Source organism: Penicillium cinerascens, assembly GCF_028974065.1.
Source record: "Penicillium cinerascens strain IBT 15544 chromosome Unknown scaffold_4_segment0_segment1, whole genome shotgun sequence".
Taxonomy (NCBI): domain Eukaryota; kingdom Fungi; phylum Ascomycota; class Eurotiomycetes; order Eurotiales; family Aspergillaceae; genus Penicillium; species Penicillium cinerascens.
The window spans coordinates 4975495-4995349 of NW_026695298.1; the positions used below are offsets into that span (position 1 = coordinate 4975495).

A 19855-nucleotide genomic window follows, 5' to 3' on the forward strand; every position below is an offset into this window, starting at 1 on the left:
ACCGTATAGCGAAACGGTAAGCCCTAGCCGACGATATAAGACTCTCAGACTGCTACTAGCCACGCACTGACAAACAAAACGCTAAGGGGCATCGTATACTTGTTACAGGATGGAGTACGATGCTGAAGCGTTAGATGGGCTTTACGTGAGGACTCTGCGAGGTCCTAGCTAGCAGAAGGAATTCGGGCAATAGAGTCTATCCAGGAATGTGTCTTGTAGTTGTAATAAAACGAATTGCTGCCCTTCCATTTGGAGATCGGCTTAGGCGATATGGGACAATCGAGGATAGTGCCTCACAGCGCTAGCCTGAGTAGGCTGCGCCAAAACCCGCAAGGCCCTCACTTTTGCGGGTTTTTTGCGGATTATGGCGCAGTCTAAGCCAGAGGCGGCAGTCCGGACGGGGTCCTGACACTTTTCTAAGCGTATAGCGTTATGAATTTTGAGCTAATTCTAAGTAGGTTATAAGCAAGTGACAAGTTATTAATGATAATACCCCGATGAGCTCCTAGGAACCTTGTAAGATGTGAGGGGATTCTAGTGTTTGCAGGATAGAGCCTGTCAGTTAGGTAAGATAAAGATGTCTTAAGGAACAAGTGGTATGATAATTAAGAGTGTATAGAGACTGATTCTTGGGGAACTTTTAGGTTCCTCTTAGAGGAGCTAACTAATATAACGGGCAACGGAGGGACAACGGAGCGGTGAGGCAGCACTAACGTGTCGATGCTGATACGCTGCTGGCCCCTTTGGTAGACCCTAAGAGTAATGCAAACCATATGGTTACTCCATGATATACGTATCATATAAAAGACGATGGAAAACGGGCTTCCCGGTACTGAATGTGCGGCTAGACTTCTTTATGTTTATAGGGATGTGAAAAATTAGCATTCAGATAACAAGGATCGCTCATTATGGCCCATTAACTGGCCAATGTTTTTATTTCCAGGCACACATCAGAGAGAGGTATGCGCATCTCGGGCGCCGATACAGTCATAGTGGAAATCAGTTTCCCCATCTTACACTCACAAACTGTTTCACTGCAGCTATTGTATAACTTCTTAATCCGATTTAAGTTACGCTTTTGAAAACCCTGCCTAGGTAAAACTTGGGCGACAATCTCAATCGAGGTTAAACCGCGCTTCGTAATTAGAAGATTCGCCGTTTCTCATACGTGAGCGGGCCTATGGGCTGCTCCGCATAAACCTATCGATAATATTCGCTGCTTAAGCGATTAATCTTCAGCCAATGTCTGTTAATGGCTGTTTGCGCGCATTTCTGCTCGATATGTGTCCCGGTAATCTGACGACAAAAAGGGTCGGACAAGGCACATTGAATCGACGTGCTCCATCAGTAACTGAGGACATATCTTTTTTAATAGACTGAATAGCCAATACGAGGCGGTCTTCTTGTTGCATAGAATTTCCGCTTGATCAGACGCGATCTGGAGGCATAGTGGTTGACGAAAGTTCGAAAGACCCTTTGGGGTGCATAGACCTAGGCCACTCTTACCGATTACGTTAACTAATTAACTAAGTTAAGTCGTTGCTATCTAGCTCAACTATCACAGGCTATCGAATCCATGGAGTGCGACATGGCTATTAGGCCTCGGAAACTTTCTCACAAGCCCCTATTTTGCCCCTTTGAATCCTCATTTGCTCACATCTGAACCTCTGGACAGGATCTCCGACTAACGACAAAGGACAGCCAGGTACTTGAGCTCCCAAAGCTACGGAGAATTACAAGGAAAACATAGGCAGCCAGAAGGACTCAATTTCCTGTTCTTCGCCTGTCGCGGCACCTCCCAAGCAGGTTTTGCAGCTGGTGGATCAAGAGCGCTGTTCGAACCCCCGTCCCATCCGTTCTATCCGCCCGGGACAAAATTTCACGTTCTGAAGTAAGGTCTGTGATACAGTGGCCACTTACTTGCGACGATATTTGCGTTTTATAAATAATCGTGGATACTCATTATTCTTCTGATGCGCCTATTTAACCCTCCGTGAATATACCACCATCAAGATGGCCATTCGTCAGCCGCGTGGCGATTCGCATTATAATTTATTGTCGAAAGAGGCGAGGATTAAATTCACATTTTGTGTGGCAGTAGTAATATCTCTTGCGGTCACTTTCGCTGGAATCAATGCATTGCGGTCGTCCGCATCCTGGGCCGCACATGGCGCTGAGGAGGTTTTTCACGTGAGTACCAACTACATGACAGATCACTCACGATACTGACCAGTGAAGTCTAACAAACCCGACGGTCAAACCATTTGCCGTGATGTCAAGCACGCTAGCAACCAATGCGACTTCGTGAAACAATTTTGCCAGTCCGACGATGATGGCTTGATTTCCTACTTTGGTCTTTACTATTGTTCCCTGCAAAATTATCAAGTTGCCTCATGGCTCCTCATCACAACGTGGTCGATATTTCTCTTTCTGACTATAGGCATCTGTGCTGGAGATTTCTTTACGGTCAATTTGAGCTGCATTTCCCGCCAATTGAACTTGAGCGACACATTTGCAGGCGTCACATTTCTTGCTGTGGGCAACAGCGGCGCGGACATTTTCTCGACATGGGCTGCAATGACGTCCGATAATCCTGAGATGGCAATAGGCGAGCTGGTCGGTTCGGCGAGCTTCATTACTACCGTTACCGCTGGTTCAATCGCTTTCATGGCACCGTTTACGGTGCGCAAAGTGTCACTGGTACGTGATGCGGTCTTTCTTCTCGTGACTGTGAGCTTCGCCCTAGTTTTGCTGTCCAACCAAGAATTCCATTTATGGGAAGGAGTTTTGATGATAGTGTTGTACGTTGTTTACATGACTGGCGTAATGGGTTATCATTGGTGGACGTCACACAATTCAGGCATCAGCGTCACAGGACACTCGGAGAGCCGCAGGCCAGATGAGGAGCGGCAAATTCATAATGGGGCAGCCAGTGAACGTCAGCCACTCATCCATGGTGTTTCCGAGCAGTCTGATATTGAACACCAGTCTGTGCGAAACCCGTCAGACTCATCGAACCTATCGACCAGGAACCCTTACATGGAAATAGGCCGCTGGAGAAATCGGCATGGTAACTGTGTCGTGACCGAATGTGGCTACATTATGCAGCCAAGCCTAGTGGGATCACTTGAATACACATGGCATCGAAGGCTTGCTGATCGCAGTCAAAGACCCGGGGAGACCAGCCTTCCAGAGGACAGTTATGGACGAGGGCAATCCCAGGAGAGCAGACACCCCGCCTGGCCAGCCCTAGAAGGCGACTGTATTGGGCCAGAGGCTCAGCATACTACTCTAACTGCTAAAGTTGCAAGCACATTGTTCCCATCTCTCCAGAGGCTACGTACAAGGAGATCTTGGCATGCTGTCTTCAACCTCATCAGCGCTATTCCTTTTTTCCTGTTGAGAATCACCGTTCCTCTCGTCGACGATGCGCATGGAGAACACAGCGACGAATGTGGGCACGGATGGGATAGATGGCTGCTCATATTACAAGTTTTTGCTGCCACCCAGCTGGTTTGGACCATTTACTGGTTAAGCAGTGATGAGCCCGTGCAAAACCATCATTGGGGTGTTTGCGCGCTCTATCTCCTCGCAGGGAGCGTGGTGCTGTGCGTTGCAATACTGATCAGCAGCAACTCGAGATCGCAGCCTAAGTGGTACAAGGTCATAAGTGTTGCTGGCTTTGTTATGAGCACCTTCTGGCTATCAATAATCGCGGACGAAGTCGTATCTATTTTGAAAGCCGCCGGGACATTTATGGGTATCTCCCAGGCCATCCTTGGCTTTACGGTTTTTGCGCTTGGTAATTCGGTGGATGATTTCGTCGCAAATATCAGTGTGGCTCGGCATGGCCACCCAATCATGGGCCTGTCGGCCTGCTTCGGTGGTCCGCTATTAAGCATTTTGCTAGGCCTTGGACCCAGCATAATTTTTGTAACGTGTCGCGATGCCAAACGGACGGGGACATTAAGACCGATCTCCGTCCGAGTCGTTAAAGCACTGATCATTTCGAGCGCTGTTCTTGCTGCGACGATGCTCTTTCTGATCGGCACACTGAGGTTAAATCAATGGCGGATGACCAAGACAATAGGGTCAATACTCGTGGCTACTTGGATAGTTCTTACGGCTGTGAACCTTATACTAGAGTTAGTGTAAAGCTTATGAGGAAATAAGAAAGTGGATCGTAGCCGACTATCTGTCTTTATCTTTACCTATTTCGGAGTGCGATTGTTGGATAGAAGGTATGTTAAACGGAGAACCGAGGTACCCTGAGGGACCTAGGTACAGAGACAGAGTAAATATAGCGAGAGGAAAAGGATACCAGAGGAATCGTCAGAGGAAAAACGTTCTAGAGGTATTATAATTAAATTAAGAGGTATGTGTGAAGAACAATATTCTCAAGTGATTATACGAGAAGTGTATACTTAATGCTACATAGCCCGTGGAATTAGAATAGTTAACTAGTTCGTAGAGGCTTATTGCTTAGTAAATCCATGTTGAAACATCCGCTTAAACTTTCAATATGCTAAGTTTACCTTTAGAGAGCAGCCACATTTTTCACTACATTACATCAAAGAGATCGAGTTCCTTCGGAAAAATTCACGTCTGTTTCTGATTGCGTTCCGACATATTCGGCAGTTAGCTTGTACACAAATAGATTACGGAAGCCCAAATGCCCGCTTCATTTGCTCGTAGACTATGTATGTGATCGCAACAGAAGGCACAACTTTGATCAAGTTTAGCGACATGCCTTTGAATAGACCACCGTAGCCTTCTTTCCGTATCGTTTGCTGCGCTACATCAATGATGCCGTCATATTGATGATTGTGCAGTAGGGTCCCGCTGGTCTGCAATCGAGTGCGCAGAAGATTCAAAGGCCAGACTAGAGAAGCCCCTAGTGCACCACTGAATCCACCAATTATTGCAGTTATAGCCGAGCTTGGATAGGCGTCCCTGCCCTGAGCCCCTTGAGCTTCGTGTCTGCGTATCCACCATTGCTTAGTGTACTCATAGGTAGTGAGGTCAATCGCGGAATATGGATATTGTCCAATGAGGCCCCAAGTAAGGCCACGGAAATAAGCCCTTAGTCCTCCTGTTCTCCACATGGCCTTTGCCGTCCGCCACATTAATTCTGCTCCATATTCCCCGCCTTTCCTCATCTCGCATTGCATACGGAATCGAAGCGTATCGATAGGGTAAGCAGTAAGCCTGTGAAAGTGACATCGTTAGGGTTTGAAGATTCTCCAATGTGAACAAATCAAACGTACTGCGCAGCAACTCCACCCAAGCCCCCAGAAGCCGTTTGTGCCCAGACCGATATCTTTGTAGGCCCATCGACACACTCCCAGCTGGCAAAGAGTTTTTTGGCTGTCTTCCAAAAAATATTAGATCGTTGTTTGCGTCGATCAATATTATGCCAAACCTTACTTCATAAGTACCAAATTTGATGGCACCTTCGGGCAACATTTTGACGACGTCGAGGCCGTTCCCGGCCCACAAGCTCTTGAAGCCACCCACATGCCATACGCCGTCGCATGCCTTCATCATATTTCTATAGGAAATCATGCCAGCCTTCCATAAGGACCCTTGTTTCGCGCATTCAATTGCGGCGACTTCGCGAGATGTCTGCGACATTAGGTAGACTTTCAGCCGGTCCAATGGAGCGGTGACCGATCGCGAAGTGGCGCTCGCAACGCCGCCAGGGAATAAATAGCCTAGTGAAAAATGATTAGCTGGCCACTGCTTGAGAGTCATAATTTTCTAGAACAGAAAATACCTATGTGTCGACGACCTTCGTCACTCACGTGCGAGTCGCCATCATGCCGCATAGTCACAGACCGCTTGCGGGCGTTTACTAACTCACTCATGCTGCGCGAAGTTTATGTCATTGACCTTACTCTCGGTCGAAATATAATGGAGAAGAGAAAAATGATATGGTGTTGGCTATATGGTCTAAGGGTACAGAAATTCACACGGCCTTAACGCCGGCAATTTCTTCGTCCCTGCTTCAGATGACGTATTCCGTAAGTGAGTAGCCACCAAATACGCCGGCGATACATTCGATAAATTTACAATATTTGTCTCAGCAATGACGGCATATAATAAACTTTCTTACAATTTCAAGTTTTTTAGTGATCCTGCTCTTCAGGGTCTAGAAGAATTCTGTAATTTGGTGTTGAGGACATATCTGGGAGCTTAGTAACCTAATGATGCGGTAGTTCAATTTTCTTGAAATTCATATATGCTACTGAATATCCTTATCGAAAATAGAATATAGGTCTTCGAATCAACTCAAGCTCAGATTCTTGAAATATCAGGTTGGAATTTCTCCCACTTCATATGATGTAATTACATCCACTGTACCGAATCGCCAGGATAACCCGGAAGACCGGTATCAATCGGGCTGGTCTACTACTTGTTAAAGCGGCGGTAAGCACGGGTATACGATTTCTATGGGGCGTATAGTACTTGGTTTTTGCACCGCACTAATGATGCACAGATGCAAGCCTTAGCTGGTCGCGATACCACCAGTTCACTTCATAAGTTGTGGACGCTCCACAAGCGGGTGTAAAAGTAGCCGTTTTTATCACACTTCCCGACTCATTTTCGTAACGTATTCACCAGTGAGTTACTCGACTGGTGTTTGGTTCATTTGTCTAAGGCATAATTCCATTCCGCTAATGCAGTATTATTCCAATATCCAAATCAAGGTACCATACAAAACTTCCAAAACCAAATGTCGTGGTGCTATGTGGACGTCTGCTTCGGTATGTGCGTAGGCGCGTTGTAACTGGTATAATCAACGTGAACAAAAGTTCTATCCAGGATGGGCACTGATTCGAGGAAGTAAGTCAAGACCTCGCTGAGGTCATGGCTATCCTTGAGGGGCGTGACAGCAGACAGGACAATGTCGACTTCGACGAAGAGCTTGTCACCAGCGTGGTAGGCACGAAGGTTCTGGATCTGGCGAATAGCTGTGACGAAACGCATTGTCAGGTACAACAGGAGGTTTCGCTCGTCGGGCTGTGCAGAGAAGCCAGTTAAGTTGCGGACATGAAGGGCTGAGGTTTGGCTCCAAGTCAGAATGACGACGAGGGAGAGGAAGAGGCCACCAGAGGCGTCAAGCCACCATACACGCCCGTAAAAGCCAATCATAGGGAACAAATAGAGCCGACATTGAATATGACGTCAGTTTTGGCGTCGTCAGCTAAGGCTCTCACACTGGAGTTCTTGACCAAGCGACACCAAATCCACACGGCTCCTTTAATGACAATTGTCGTTACCATGATGATGATGGCTGGCAAACCAAGCTCGAGGATCTCTTGCTTAGGACTTGCTAATCGCTGAACACATTCAAGTCCAACTTGAACAAATGAGGTTATCATGATAATGGAGAAGACAAGAACTCCAACAGGCTCCAAGCGACGTCGACCAACAGGATAGCGATACTGATCTTGTTGGCTCGACGAAATAAGAAGGGAGGTGGTCCAGATAATGGCAGTACTGAGAAAGTCAAGCATAGCATCGACAAGACTGGCAAGAATAGACATGGACGGCACGGAGATGATGACAATAATCTTTCCGCCAAGCAGTATTGCGTTGGCAATCATGTTGACCCAGATGGCGAGGGTGACAATGGGGTCGTCATTCTCTACCTCGGCGTCCTCGAGCCAGGAGAGATATGGCCTCGGACCTGTCTCGGACCTTGTTATGGCTGACGTCGGTTCATTATCGCCATCTTCCTCATCCTGAAGTAGAGGGATGCTTTCGGAAGAACGAAATATGTCCTTTGGAGTGCGCTTTGGTGAGGGGGATGCTGGCTTGTGATAGTTGGAGCTCAGGGTCGTACTTCTATTGTTGATGCTCTGGTCTGGATTCGGCATTATGGAACTGTATGATCCAGTACCTAAACGACTGATAGCCATTGGCGGAGAGGGAGAAGTTGAGGAGCACTGTGGTTCCTCATTGATTGTGGCGGGGACATCAATGGGGTGAAAGGCAGATGCTTCGAGCTCTGCCGAGTACTCATTGAGCAGGTCATGAGGAATCGACGAGTCCAGCAGACAGTCGATGTACATGTACTGCTGGATGAGCTCATTTGTCCGCTCATAGTATTTGCGGATGGGCTTCTTCATGGCCAGGAGTTGATCATCGTGCTTCCAATAGCGCTCCCAGCAATATCGAGGATTGCTCTTCCCAAGAAGATTCCTACTCCTCGCCTGAGGGCCCTTGAGAATCCGGCTTAATCGCGCCTCATCTTGCAGAAGGTGCTCAATGCCTTCGTTCTCGTGGCGCAACCTCCATAAGCCCCACGCAGATCCAGACTCCTCGTCATCCGAGGCATTCCTCGAGACCGGAGACCGCCAGAGGCCGGTGAGACTCTGCTGGGACTGGCTCCGGATGAGCGATGCCAGCGTTCCAGAGTGGGTGCTTAGCGGATAGTGGTAGTGGGCATCATCGTTGGAGCTGAAGGACGGGCGACGGACGGGAGAGCTCATGGTGGCCGGCAATGTGTCGCAAGCAATCAAGATGGTGATACAATACCGCTCTTTTTGTAAATCACGACGCGTTTGGCGATTGCCACGGACAAGACAGGGATATCACGAGAGAGGTACAAGGTGTATTGTTGCGGACAAACAGCTTGCGCGACAGAAGGGGATGGCGATCCCGAGATGTGCCGTAATGGTGAGTAATCTTATTTCATATTCAATGTCATAGACGGTGATTCAGGTACAAAATGTAACTAAAAAACTTGTTTTCAAACCAGAATGCATAAAATATACAATCAGGGTTTACCATGTTTGTCTTATTTGATAACCTGCAATGATAACCGTTGGTTTGGAATTTCCAGCTCTTACATACACGTGCGGGTTTAACCCTAATTGTTCCAAACCCCATGCTGGTGGTCTCTGTTTACAAAGGCGTGCGCGCTGTTTTCTGAGGGCCACATTCCATTTACACCCTACTCATTTGTAAGCGTAGAAGCGTTCTGGAACGGCCGGACCGCCCGGACCGCCTTTGTATATCGAACGAATCAAAAAGTACCGCAGTACTTGTGCCGTGACCACCCACACCGCTTCAATTATGCTACTATTCCGATTGTGAATCATATCGTGGGTTTAACTTCGCCGAAATCAAGTTCACCTACCGGATAAACAACGTGATCGACTTGACGTAATCGACCACCCGAGTTAGTAACCGCCACCTCCTATACCCTCTAATCGCATTAGACTGATATATCAAAGGAAGATTATGCAGGCCATTTATCATTTACAAAATGCTGTCGTAAAATTATTTATGTTAAACGCGCCTTACTCTAGCCAGTAACTACTTATGAAGCGGGCGAGTACATGAATCCTCTTTGTTCCTGTTCCTCTTGTCCTGTTCCCAGCGTCCTCAGACCCACACTTGCTACCAGTCGTGATTATTTTCTAATCGGGCATGCTCCACGCTTGATATTTGCTGAATTAATTCACTTCCTTTCTACGCTTCATTACCCTGCTTTGTGTATTTTCCGTTGTGCGTTAAGATTACTGAATACCCCCGGTTCAAGAAAAGAAGACTATTTCAGAGATTTCATTCACCTTTCTCTTGTGTCTTTCGTCTTCTGCATCTCTCCTCAGACATATATCCAATCCTTTGCTACTTTCCCTCTCATTTTCTCTCATCTACTCCTATTCCTTTACGACGAGCAACCGAATGCCTAATCCCTCACACTCACATATATTTTATTGATACCACAATGTTCAGGCCCACAGTGGCTCATCAGGCTATCAAGGTGTTAAACCATCTCACCCACTCTCGTGCAGTGACTGCTGCGTTCCGGCTGTCAGTGGCCAGCCCTTTCTTTCGCCCCTTATCCTCCACCGTCCCTCTTTTCAAACACGAGAAAAAAGATCCCAAGAAGGATAATTTCCTGGCCGCCACTACCAAAGCTCCCGAAGGCGTCTCGGGCGAGCAGGAGGGCCGTTTCGCGCGTACCGATAAGAATGTTAAGATCGAGTACCCCGACGACGCAAACATGCCTCGCAGCCCTATTGTCCAGGGCCGTGGTGGAGTGCATCTTAAGCGAACTCTGGCTCAATTCTCTCTGGAGAACAAGGTCAGCTTAGTCACTGGAGGTGCCCGTGGTTTGGGTCTTATTATGGCCCAGGCACTGGTTGCCTCTGGCTCTGACGTAGATATTGTCGATTTGAATAGTACGTAGGTCTGAATGACAAATATTTGAGTGTGTTTAAAGGCTCTTACCAACATATCACAGAACAGGAAGCTGAGGATCAGGCGGAGAAGCTCGTAGAGCAGTTCCAGAAAGTGAACCCGGGCCTGGGGCAGTATGTTAATTGCGTGACGGCCTCAGATGTAAAGTGGAAGCTAACTTTCATCCCTACAGAATGCCCAATATCACTACGCACTACGCTGATGTCGCTAGCCTATCTGTTAACGGAGCTATTGCGGAAGTCATCCAGAAACATAGCAAGATCGACCACTTGGTGACTTCAGCTAGTTTCACTGAGAACTTTGATGCCATTTCATATCCTCATAACCCTATGCTGAAGCTCTGGGGCGTAGTTGTCGACGGTACTTACCTGTTTGCTACCGGTGTTGCGAGACAGCTTATAGAGCGTAATGTTCCGGGAAGCATGGTGATGATCGGAAGCATATCCGGTGCTATTGTGAACGTTCCTCAGCCCCAAGCTCCTTACAATGCCGCCAAGGCTGCCGTTCGTCATCTAGTTTCATCTCTTGCCGTCGAATGGGCAGGTCACGATATTTGCGTGAACATCATCAACCCTAGATATATGCTGACTACACTGTAAGTGGGGCCCAAATGGTATAGTACATTATGTAGACATACTAACAGTCTTTCCTTTTTAAGGACCGGCAAGATTTTGGATGAGAACCCTGACCTAAGATACAAGTGGACCTCACACATCCCCATCGGCAAGATGGGTACTCCTAAGGATCTCATGAGCGCTGTTACGTTCCTGCTCATTGGCGCATCCAGATACATAACCGGTCCAGAACTTCGCGTCGACGGTGGCTACACCTTAGTCTAGAACATACATTATTTCAAGAAAGTAAAATAACCATAGTGGCCCGCCGGCCGTTGGCTGAACGGATAACTAAGCTATGTCGTTAATATAATGCAATATAACTTAAGGCCTTACTAAGGCTCTACGACGATAAGTTAGCGTACGTTTGGCTCTATTAGGCTCTATCCCATAATGTTAAGTGGGATTCAGGTTATCCCAGTAGGCTAGGGTTTCGTTAACTATAGGAGCCCATTTATGTATACGAGTAGAAATGCCCATCCAAATGCTAGTAGGGGTTATCTGATTGGATCCCTACCAAATCTGACAGGCTAATACTGTAATGCATACAATATCCTCGGTGTCTTTGAATAAGGCTATTTAGGATATATTTCTAACTACATCACCTATTGTGTTGACCTAAAACTAGTCTACGTTGAAGTATAGCGTACTTCTTAAACGCTAATAACAAAAGCCTATCGCCCTCTTCACCCTGGCACGTGCGACCTCGTAGGCATCGACAACGTTCTCGCCTGCTTTATCGCGGGCAGCACCTTTATATGGGATAACTCGTTCCAGCTGCAGACCAAGGATGACTCCCTTCAGCCAACTATCGATATACTCCTTACGTCATTATGTTCTTGTGGTACGGAGCTTATATCCCCTGGAACTCCTTTGAGCGAAATGACTAGTTATCCCCCACAAACCAGTGTTTCTGATTTCATCTATCCCATGATGCCTCGGTGATAGAGAATAATGGATGACGGTACCGTAGAGCGCCCAGTAGGCGCTAGGAAAGGAACTCACAAGGTTCAGAGATAGTAATTCTCCTTTATGACATGAGCTCAAAGAGGGAGATGAAACCAACCAGCACGGTGGTTATTATATCTAACTTGAAGAACTAGAGCGGGCTCGCCCACAGGTTATGCACCATCCTGGCGGTGATGACGATAGGGAATAGCGCTAGCAAGATAGTTGTCAGGGTTCACATTATTAAAGACAATGTCGACGGTCGCGCACGAGCAATCAATTTCTCAGTCCATACCTATTGTCCAAACATCTCGAAAGGGTCTTCCAAACCAATAAAAATCATGGAACAAACCGTGCCGAAAGCCATAAGACTTAGGGTGTGAGTCTCACATGCAGCCGCCTTATGTAAATTGCCACAGGCGAAGAAACACCCAGCCAAAGACATAAGCATAGAAAACGTAAGCCTATAACCAACTTGCTATATCACGTACGCCCCAAGGTTCCAAGGCCTCACTCACTATCACATCTTCAAAAATCACATCAAATATGACAATAGAGACGCCATATCACCACCCAAAAGAGCAGGGGCTTATTATCTGTAAACGCAGTACTCACCGCTTACAGCGCAAAGCGGTGTTGGGCGGCCGGCAGGGTACGGATAAGATGGAAGTCTACGGCGGATCCAAGTTGGGTACTGTAGCTACACGCCCTTGAGACTGGCCGAACATTCTTCCAGAAAGGTTCCCTACACCGAGCTCGAGCTTCAGAAATGCTTTGAGAATCACATTCTCCATATTAAACTCCTGTAAATTTCCAACTCGTGGTAGCTATAACTCTTCCTCAAATGACTGTCATTATGTTGGTCGACCGTAATCCTTTACATAGAGGGTTGACAAACGCACGCTCATCACATTCCGCGCTTTGGACGAGGTAGGCAAAGCGCCGCAGCACCACTCGCGCAGTCAGAACGTGCCATACTAAGGAGCGACTAGTTCAAACAGAACTATCGCATATTTCCACCGGCCCGAAGAGGGCGAGCGTTTCCACGAACCTGTAGCCAAGAAACGGCCACCATGTCACTTCTTCTCTGCAGGAGATGGCCCAATAGAGGAATTTCTGGCCAGCTCCATTTGCTGCCCCTGAATTACCTGAGAAATGGCGTCTTCTGTCTGAAGGTAGGTACGCCTTCCTTGGATGAACCAGAAGGCAAGTGACACGATAAGCATGATTCCAAGGACGGCAATGGCATAGTTCATATTGGCTGGCAAGGGATTCGGGCTGTTAGGGAAGAGGAAGAAGATAGTTGTGACCATACAGTAAACAATACTAATCGAGTTGATAAGAGGGCCAAGCCGACCAAGGCGGAATGGGCCAGGAGGAATGCGGTCACGTCCTGTAACAAGCAAGGCTATAATAGGGATGGCGTAGGAGATAGTCAGAGCGACAGTGCTCACGCTTAAAATTGCGGTAAGCACAGTATTGGCGAAGAGATACAGAACCCCAACAAGACTGATAAGGAAGCCTTGGGCCCACAAAGCTCGAGCAGGAACGTGCCATACAGGGTCGACATAGGCAATGTACCGGCTCCAGGGCAGGCCACCGTCCCGAGCGAACCCCCAGGTGAGACGGGAGCTTGTAGTGATACAGCTAACACCCTGGCCGATTCCATTGAGAGTGAAGAGGGTAATAAGGGCCGTACCGCCCTGGGGACCCACCGTGTTCGCCATAAGATCGACAAATGGAAGGGCCGCATTGACTGTCTGGCTCACATCCTGGATGCAGAAAAGGCAGACAATCATAAAAATAAAGCCAGTCACTGCCCCCGAAATGACTGCCAACAACATGACACGCGGAACATTGCGTCGGGGCGCAGGGATTTCTTCAACCATATGGATAACAGAGTCGAATGCTGTCAATCCATATGCTGACTGCACGAGGCCGATAAACCAAACCACTCCGTTCGGCCATCCAGTTCCGTTGATCCAATTTCCGAAGACAAACTTAGGCGATTGGAAGGACAAATCGTTCTTGACCCCTACTGAGATCAAGAGGGCCAAGGAGAGAACAATAAATTGGAGGGCATACCATGACCCCACGACGTTGTTGAGCCATGGCAGGAACTGCTCCTTCCGACATCCCACAACATTGATGACAGTCAGCAACATTGTCACGCCTATATAGACCAAGAAGTTGAGCCATCCTTCTCCCACACCGGCCCAGTTTGGGTGGAAAATCGTGTTGATCTCCAGCAGGAACTCTGCCAGGAAAGCGTTTAGGGATGCGGACAGAGTCCACCAGCCAAAGGTATTGATCCAGGCGCACATGTATGACAGGAATCGACCCAAGGGCGTGTTCCAGAGCTGATAGACCCAGTATGCCTGGCCCAGAGCCGTGGGCATACTGCTGCAGAGTTCACCGAGGGAAAGCGCCACACAGATATTGCAGAAAGTGACCAGCACCAGGCCCCAGAGTATAGTGATGGAGGCACCATTCTGCAGCCCCGTAGCCAGATCCTGGGCAAAGACATAGTATGTTCCTATAGGGAACATTCAGCATCCATAAGAAACAAAACCGCTTGGGCCAGATGTAGACAACTTACCCAAAACACAGAAAGCGAGGCTGAACATGCTGTAGAAGTTGAATTTGCGAGTGAGAGACTGCTCATGGCCCATCAACGCGAGGTCTTGTGCATCCTGTGCATCCTGGTCTGCTGGCATAGGGCGCTTGATAGTTGATAATGATTCCGCATCCATTTTGCTCAGATAACGGTCAGGGATCCAAAAAGGATAGGAGGAAAGGGAAAAAAAGAGGAAGGGGTGAGCAGTGATGACCGCCAGCGACTCGGACCCGGGAATCCGTAGCTCCTAAATACCTGGCCCCAGTTGCTTTTACAAAGTTCTAAAGCGTCATAAACGGGCGTCCTCCAGGACCTGAAGGCGAGTAGAATTGCTGTACGAGAATATTGTGGGGCGCAAAGAGACTGAGGTGGACACGCTACCGGCCTTGAAAGCCGGGGGTGGGTCGTGGAATGAGGGCTTGGATGGCTCGAAGTGGGCGGCGAAGATATGCTCACGAAGTTACGAGTGGCTTTTTGCCCCAGCAGGCGGGCGAGCATAGTTTGTGTAAAGTCAGGTTTTAGGGACCGCGTTCCCCGTCCAGATCGGGAGGTCATGAGTGTAGTTAGGAGCTTGGCTTGATGGGGAAAGACTACCCGACTTGATGAACGCAGTCGAGGGAATAAAGTTGCTAGCGCTGCCGCATCGTTACAAAGCAACGTGGGAAATAACACGTAGTGGGAGGTGCCGGATAATTTGTTCTTATCGCCCGACTGGTGAGCCTAAGAGAAAGGAAGGACGACACGATAGGATGCCGGTCGCACACCGATTGCCCGGGAGTGGCCGGCATTTTCCCTAGGGGATCCAGCCATCTCCTCCTCTTTCCCTATGAGGCTCTTAACGCTGTGGATCGTGCCTTCTCGCGTCTTTGGGCCCCCTCTAGCGCTCCGGAGACCCCGAGACCTAACCGGGCGAGGCGATTAAAATAAGATGCTACGGTCGCTTGATGGTAGATATCAGGCGCCGTGATTTCGGATGCAATTTCTCTTTCAGCGCTAGACCACACTAGGGGATTGCTGAAAGAAGGCTAGCCCTATTAGCAGTTCCTCGCTTGCGGTTCAGCTTCACAATTCGTGAAAGCAGGGGAGCATGAGCCTGACAACTAAGAATTTGCAGTCTGTAGCCTGTTTTTGCTTTCTATAAATTGTGTCTGGCTGCGGAGAACCCTGTGAAGGCATGCTCTTGAAACCATCATATCCTATCGTAGAAACAGAATCAGAACACTCGTCGTTAGCCGGCGAGTAGAGAGGCAAAATGTCGGAGGATGGACCTTCATCGGTTAAATTTGAAATTCATGTTGTTCTCCTATTTATCTAGTTCCTCTACCTCCTCCGCCATCTCAGTAACTCCCCTGGATGAGAGGAGCATTGACAGCAACTTCATCCGGGGCCACGGCAGATTGTTGTATTTCAGAGGAAGACATGCCATTCTTCATGGTAGGGGATATACGTGAGGTCATATATACAACGAGAAGATCAAGTTGGTTTTCAATCAACTTAGTGCCTTGTATAGTTATCTCGAGAAATATTTCTGGTTGTGCAGCTTTGTTCCTGATCTGCACCAGCCTCATATTATAACATTCCTCCTCAGGGTCGCTTTGCTGGCAAGACGATACTGAATTCACTCTGAGCAGTCAGGCCTTGGTAAAACCACTCAAAACCTCATGGAAAAACCAAGTGGACAGAGAGCCTGCACAGTCACACGCCGCTTCGATTTCTAAGAGGCAACAGAAGTTGCCAAAAGCTGAAGGCTCCAAAGGCTTTATACAAAGACCGTCACCGGCCTGTTCCTTGTGGGAACATATTGGAGACCGATCTCTCCGGCATTCAGCACTGCTCGCTGATAATGGGATTTCACATTGAAACAACACTTGGAAATTTCACATGGTCATCCGGAACAGCTCAAGCGATATAGCCATACCAATTTAGTCTCGTCCAGCCGGTTGCCCACCGTGTGGTGCCACGGACAGGGCGTGAACTAGCGATGGGTGCGGGGTCGGAGAGGCGAGAACGCCGCAATCCATTTCTGGAGCAGATCATATGGCTACCCTTTAAACCCAATAAAAGATTATACTTTTATTTCCATTTTTCTCAAAACGGTTCAGGCTATTTCATCATCTTTTATCTCGAGCAGATTATGATAACATGGGTATGCTGAAATTGGTAACCAGCTTACGCTTAGGACGGAATAGTTTTTTTACTTTACAAGTTCAAGTCTTGTTACCCAGCCCCCGCTATATCGAACTAATTTTGGCAACAATTTGCTTTCATCAAATCGAGAATTTCGCTATAATTGTCGGAAACTCCGGACCATTGGTTCGCATGTAGACAGAACCGTTGGGCACGAGAACCCAAAAGAAAGTCGTTTTCGCGGGAAACTCCTCTATCCCAGTGAAGCCCATGACTCTAATATGTCACCGCACAGCCAGGCCAGAGCAGAAGATGGGCCCGAAAGCAGACCACACCCAGAGTTTCGGTGTCGCATACAGGCTACAACTTAATCCTCCCTCTCCCTTCTTCCTCCTGCCGCACGAATCACCGCAGGACCGACTGCGGTTCATCAGTCCATAATGATGGATTATAGTAACGTACGCACGAATGCGTGAAGGACCCAACCCGTATTCCCACGACTCAGCTGCGATCTGAATGCCATTAAAGCACGTCGGATGCGTGACTGGATGAGAAATTACAAAGCGGTGACGGCGCGATCACCGCGATTGAATTAGCGCGGGCAATGAATCAGAACGTCGTCGATAACCTGGATATGGCCAGTATGGGCTATAAGCAGGCATTCTCGCGTAAGTACAATAAATGGAGCATGCTGGCGCTAGCGTTCAATATCTTGGGCACTTGGGCAACGTTTGCATATGACCTGGATGGCGGCCTGACTGACGGCGGGCCGGTTAGTATCCTCTGGGGCCTGTCCACTGTCACCTTTTGCAACCTTTGCATCGCCGCCTCGTTGGGAGAGCTTTGCAGCAGCATGCCCTCTGCACTGGGTCAGGCTTACTGGATATTCCGCCTCTGGGACTCTCCTTGGGGTCGCTTCCTCTCGTACCTATGTGCATGGATAAACACGTTTGGCTGGTGGGCGGTCACGGCATCGCAAGTCGCCTTCATGACCAATTTTGCATTGGCGATTAAGTCCATGCTCGACAACATGTGGTTAGGCGCTAGTGGCTGGTTACTGTTTGTTGTCTACCTTGGGATCACGTTCTTGTTTACCATCGCCAATGCGGTAGCGGGTCGGAAGGACTATGTTCTGCCGTGGTTAAACAACATTATCGGTATTCAGTTTGGTGCGTTGCTCGTCGCCTTTTCACTGTCAATGCTAATCTCGACCGGCGTTCACTCGAATCTACGATACCAAAGAGCGTCATTTGTCTTCGGCCAATGGCTCAACCGAACCGGTTGGCCGGATGGCGTTGTGTGGTTTACGGGTCTCCGTATGGCCGCGTATGGCCTAACTGCGTTTGACAGTGTCATCCATATGGCGGAGGAGATTCCAGCACCGCGAGTGAATATCCCGCGAGTGTTGTATCTCGTCGTTATCATAAGCGCTACGACAGGAGGAATCTTCATGGTCGTCAGCTTGTTCTGTATGCAGGACCTAAATCAGGTCCTGGATTCACCGACGGGTCTTCCATTCACGACGCTGGTGACTTCAACGGTGGGATCGGGTGGCGCGGTTGCGCTAATGGTGTTGTTTGAGATTAATGGTTTGGGTCAAGGCATCAGCATAATGACGGCGACCTCACGTCTCACGTGGGGCTTTTCTCGTGATGGCGGCTTGCCGTGGAGCAATTATTTGTCACATGTGGATGCTTACTGGAATGTGCCGCTGCGGGTGTTGTGGATTGAAAGCCTGTTTATCTCGCTGATCGGAGTACTCTACCTTTTCAGCCAAAAAGCGCTTCAAGCTGTGGTAAGCGTCAGCACGATCGCTCTAACAGTATCATACGGACTGCCGATTGTAGTCTTGGTTCTCGTTGGTCGTGATAAACTACCCTCTCGGAAATTCGACCTTGGCGGCTGGGGATATTTGCTCAATTCGGTCAGCATCGTTTACTGTTGCATCACCACCACCTTCTTCTTTTTCCCTAGCACACCGCATCCGTCTGCGAGCGAGATGAATTACGCAATTGCTGTTTTCGGCGTCATGTTGGCGGCCTCAGTGATCTTCTGGTTCATGAAGGGCAAGGCGACATATTTGACAGCGGACAGAACCATGCAGGAGATTATTCGTGCTCAAAACCTGCTGCCCATGGCTGAACAGAGTCGTTCTGACCAGATCCGATTTTACATCGAGACTGATCGGTCAAGGCTGGCTGCATCCCGCCTGATGGCCTTGTGGGATATGGATGCTGAGGGACAATTATAAGGATGTGTCAAAACACAACTAGCTTACGCTAGTAGACCTTAGCAAGGACTGGGTCCGGTCCTAAAGTTAGGACCGCACCACGGTCCCCCGCAAATTCATAATTAGACATTGACATGGCCCATGGGCCCGTCCATATGGATGGGTCCTGGACACCTATTCCTGTCCATGGACGGGCCGACTTTTTCTGTCTATGGACGGGCTGGCCTATCCTATGGGGGTTGGTGGGATGCACTACGTACTAGTTAGGGTTTTTGCTTAACTATGGGAGAAAAACAGCGCTAGTGAGTGTATACTAATTAGGTTTCGCGAGTGTATCCTATTTGAATTTAACGGTTAGATAACTCTAAAAATTTAGGAAGTCCTAAATTAGCGATTAGTAGACATTAACATGCCCATATGGGTAGACTGCGCCATAACCCGCGAATGGGTTCTAGAATCAAAACCCAACCTAATCCAACGCGGGTTTTAGGTTCTGCACCTAGAACCCAACCTAACCTAATAGGTTTTAAATCTAAAGTTAAAAACCCATAAATAACCCATTTCGACCCATTCTTACATAAAATCCTAGTCTTAGCGTATATAATTCGGCTTAGACTACGCCATAACCCGCAATGCGGGTCAAGACCTTCAACCCGCACCCGAACCCGCTATGGGTTTAGGTTATAAGTTGTAACCCGAACCCAACCTAGTAGGTTACAAATTTAGATTTGAAGACCCATAAATAACCTATCTTGACCCGAATTTACATAAAATCCTAGTCTTAGCGTATATAATTCGGCTAATTTATCTTAATTAAATACTATTATTTATATATATTCTAGTTATAGTCCTCCTAAGTTATTAACTTTGGTTCTAATCACTTAAAATAAAATGAAATTCCTCTATATATTAATTAATTAATATTAGTAATTAGTTATTTATATATATTTAGTAGGATCCATCTAAAGGGTTACGGTGGAAGCGTGAGAATATTAGAATGGCCTTTCTATTCTATAGAAATATATATCTATTATAGAATAAAGGTGGTGTACCTTTTAGAGGAAACGTCTTGCTTTTATTATTTTATCTTATATATACCTT

The 19855-nt window shown here is 47.9% G+C and overlaps 6 protein-coding genes across 6 annotated transcripts; 3 read left to right on the forward strand and 3 right to left on the reverse strand.

The window, feature by feature from the left end:
- Positions 1–2013: 2013 nt before the first annotated feature.
- On the forward strand, positions 2014–4155 carry N7498_011020 (uncharacterized protein; the record flags this gene model as incomplete). Its single annotated transcript, XM_058458076.1, has 2 exons — positions 2014–2190; positions 2239–4155. The coding sequence occupies 2 exons, from the start codon at positions 2014–2016 to the stop codon at positions 4153–4155; spliced, it is 2094 nt and encodes a 697-aa protein (XP_058304975.1).
- A 503-nt stretch (positions 4156–4658) lies between these two features.
- Positions 4659–5867, reverse strand: N7498_011021 (mitochondrial carrier domain-containing protein; the record flags this gene model as incomplete). Its single annotated transcript, XM_058458077.1, has 4 exons — positions 4659–5208; positions 5268–5367; positions 5439–5714; positions 5777–5867. The coding sequence occupies 4 exons, from the start codon at positions 5865–5867 to the stop codon at positions 4659–4661; spliced, it is 1017 nt and encodes a 338-aa protein (XP_058304976.1).
- Positions 5868–6747: 880 nt separating this feature from the next.
- Positions 6748–8498, reverse strand: N7498_011022 (cation diffusion facilitator 10; the record flags this gene model as incomplete). The annotated part of the gene is made up of 2 exons (XM_058458078.1): positions 6748–7023; positions 7221–8498. The coding sequence occupies 2 exons, from the start codon at positions 8496–8498 to the stop codon at positions 6748–6750; spliced, it is 1554 nt and encodes a 517-aa protein (XP_058304977.1).
- Positions 8499–9742: 1244 nt separating this feature from the next.
- N7498_011023 (uncharacterized protein) lies at positions 9743–11057 on the forward strand (the record flags this gene model as incomplete). The annotated part of the gene is made up of 4 exons (XM_058458079.1): positions 9743–10199; positions 10262–10331; positions 10391–10813; positions 10877–11057. 4 exons carry the CDS (start codon positions 9743–9745, stop codon positions 11055–11057), a joined length of 1131 nt encoding a protein of 376 aa, XP_058304978.1.
- A 1799-nt stretch (positions 11058–12856) lies between these two features.
- Positions 12857–14533, reverse strand: N7498_011024 (uncharacterized protein; the record flags this gene model as incomplete). The annotated part of the gene is made up of 2 exons (XM_058458080.1): positions 12857–14316; positions 14380–14533. The coding sequence occupies 2 exons, from the start codon at positions 14531–14533 to the stop codon at positions 12857–12859; spliced, it is 1614 nt and encodes a 537-aa protein (XP_058304979.1).
- Positions 14534–17128: 2595 nt separating this feature from the next.
- On the forward strand, positions 17129–18775 carry N7498_011025 (uncharacterized protein; the record flags this gene model as incomplete). Its single annotated transcript, XM_058458081.1, has 1 exon — positions 17129–18775. The coding sequence occupies one exon, from the start codon at positions 17129–17131 to the stop codon at positions 18773–18775; it is 1647 nt and encodes a 548-aa protein (XP_058304980.1).
- Between the last annotated feature and the right edge of the window lie 1080 nt (positions 18776–19855).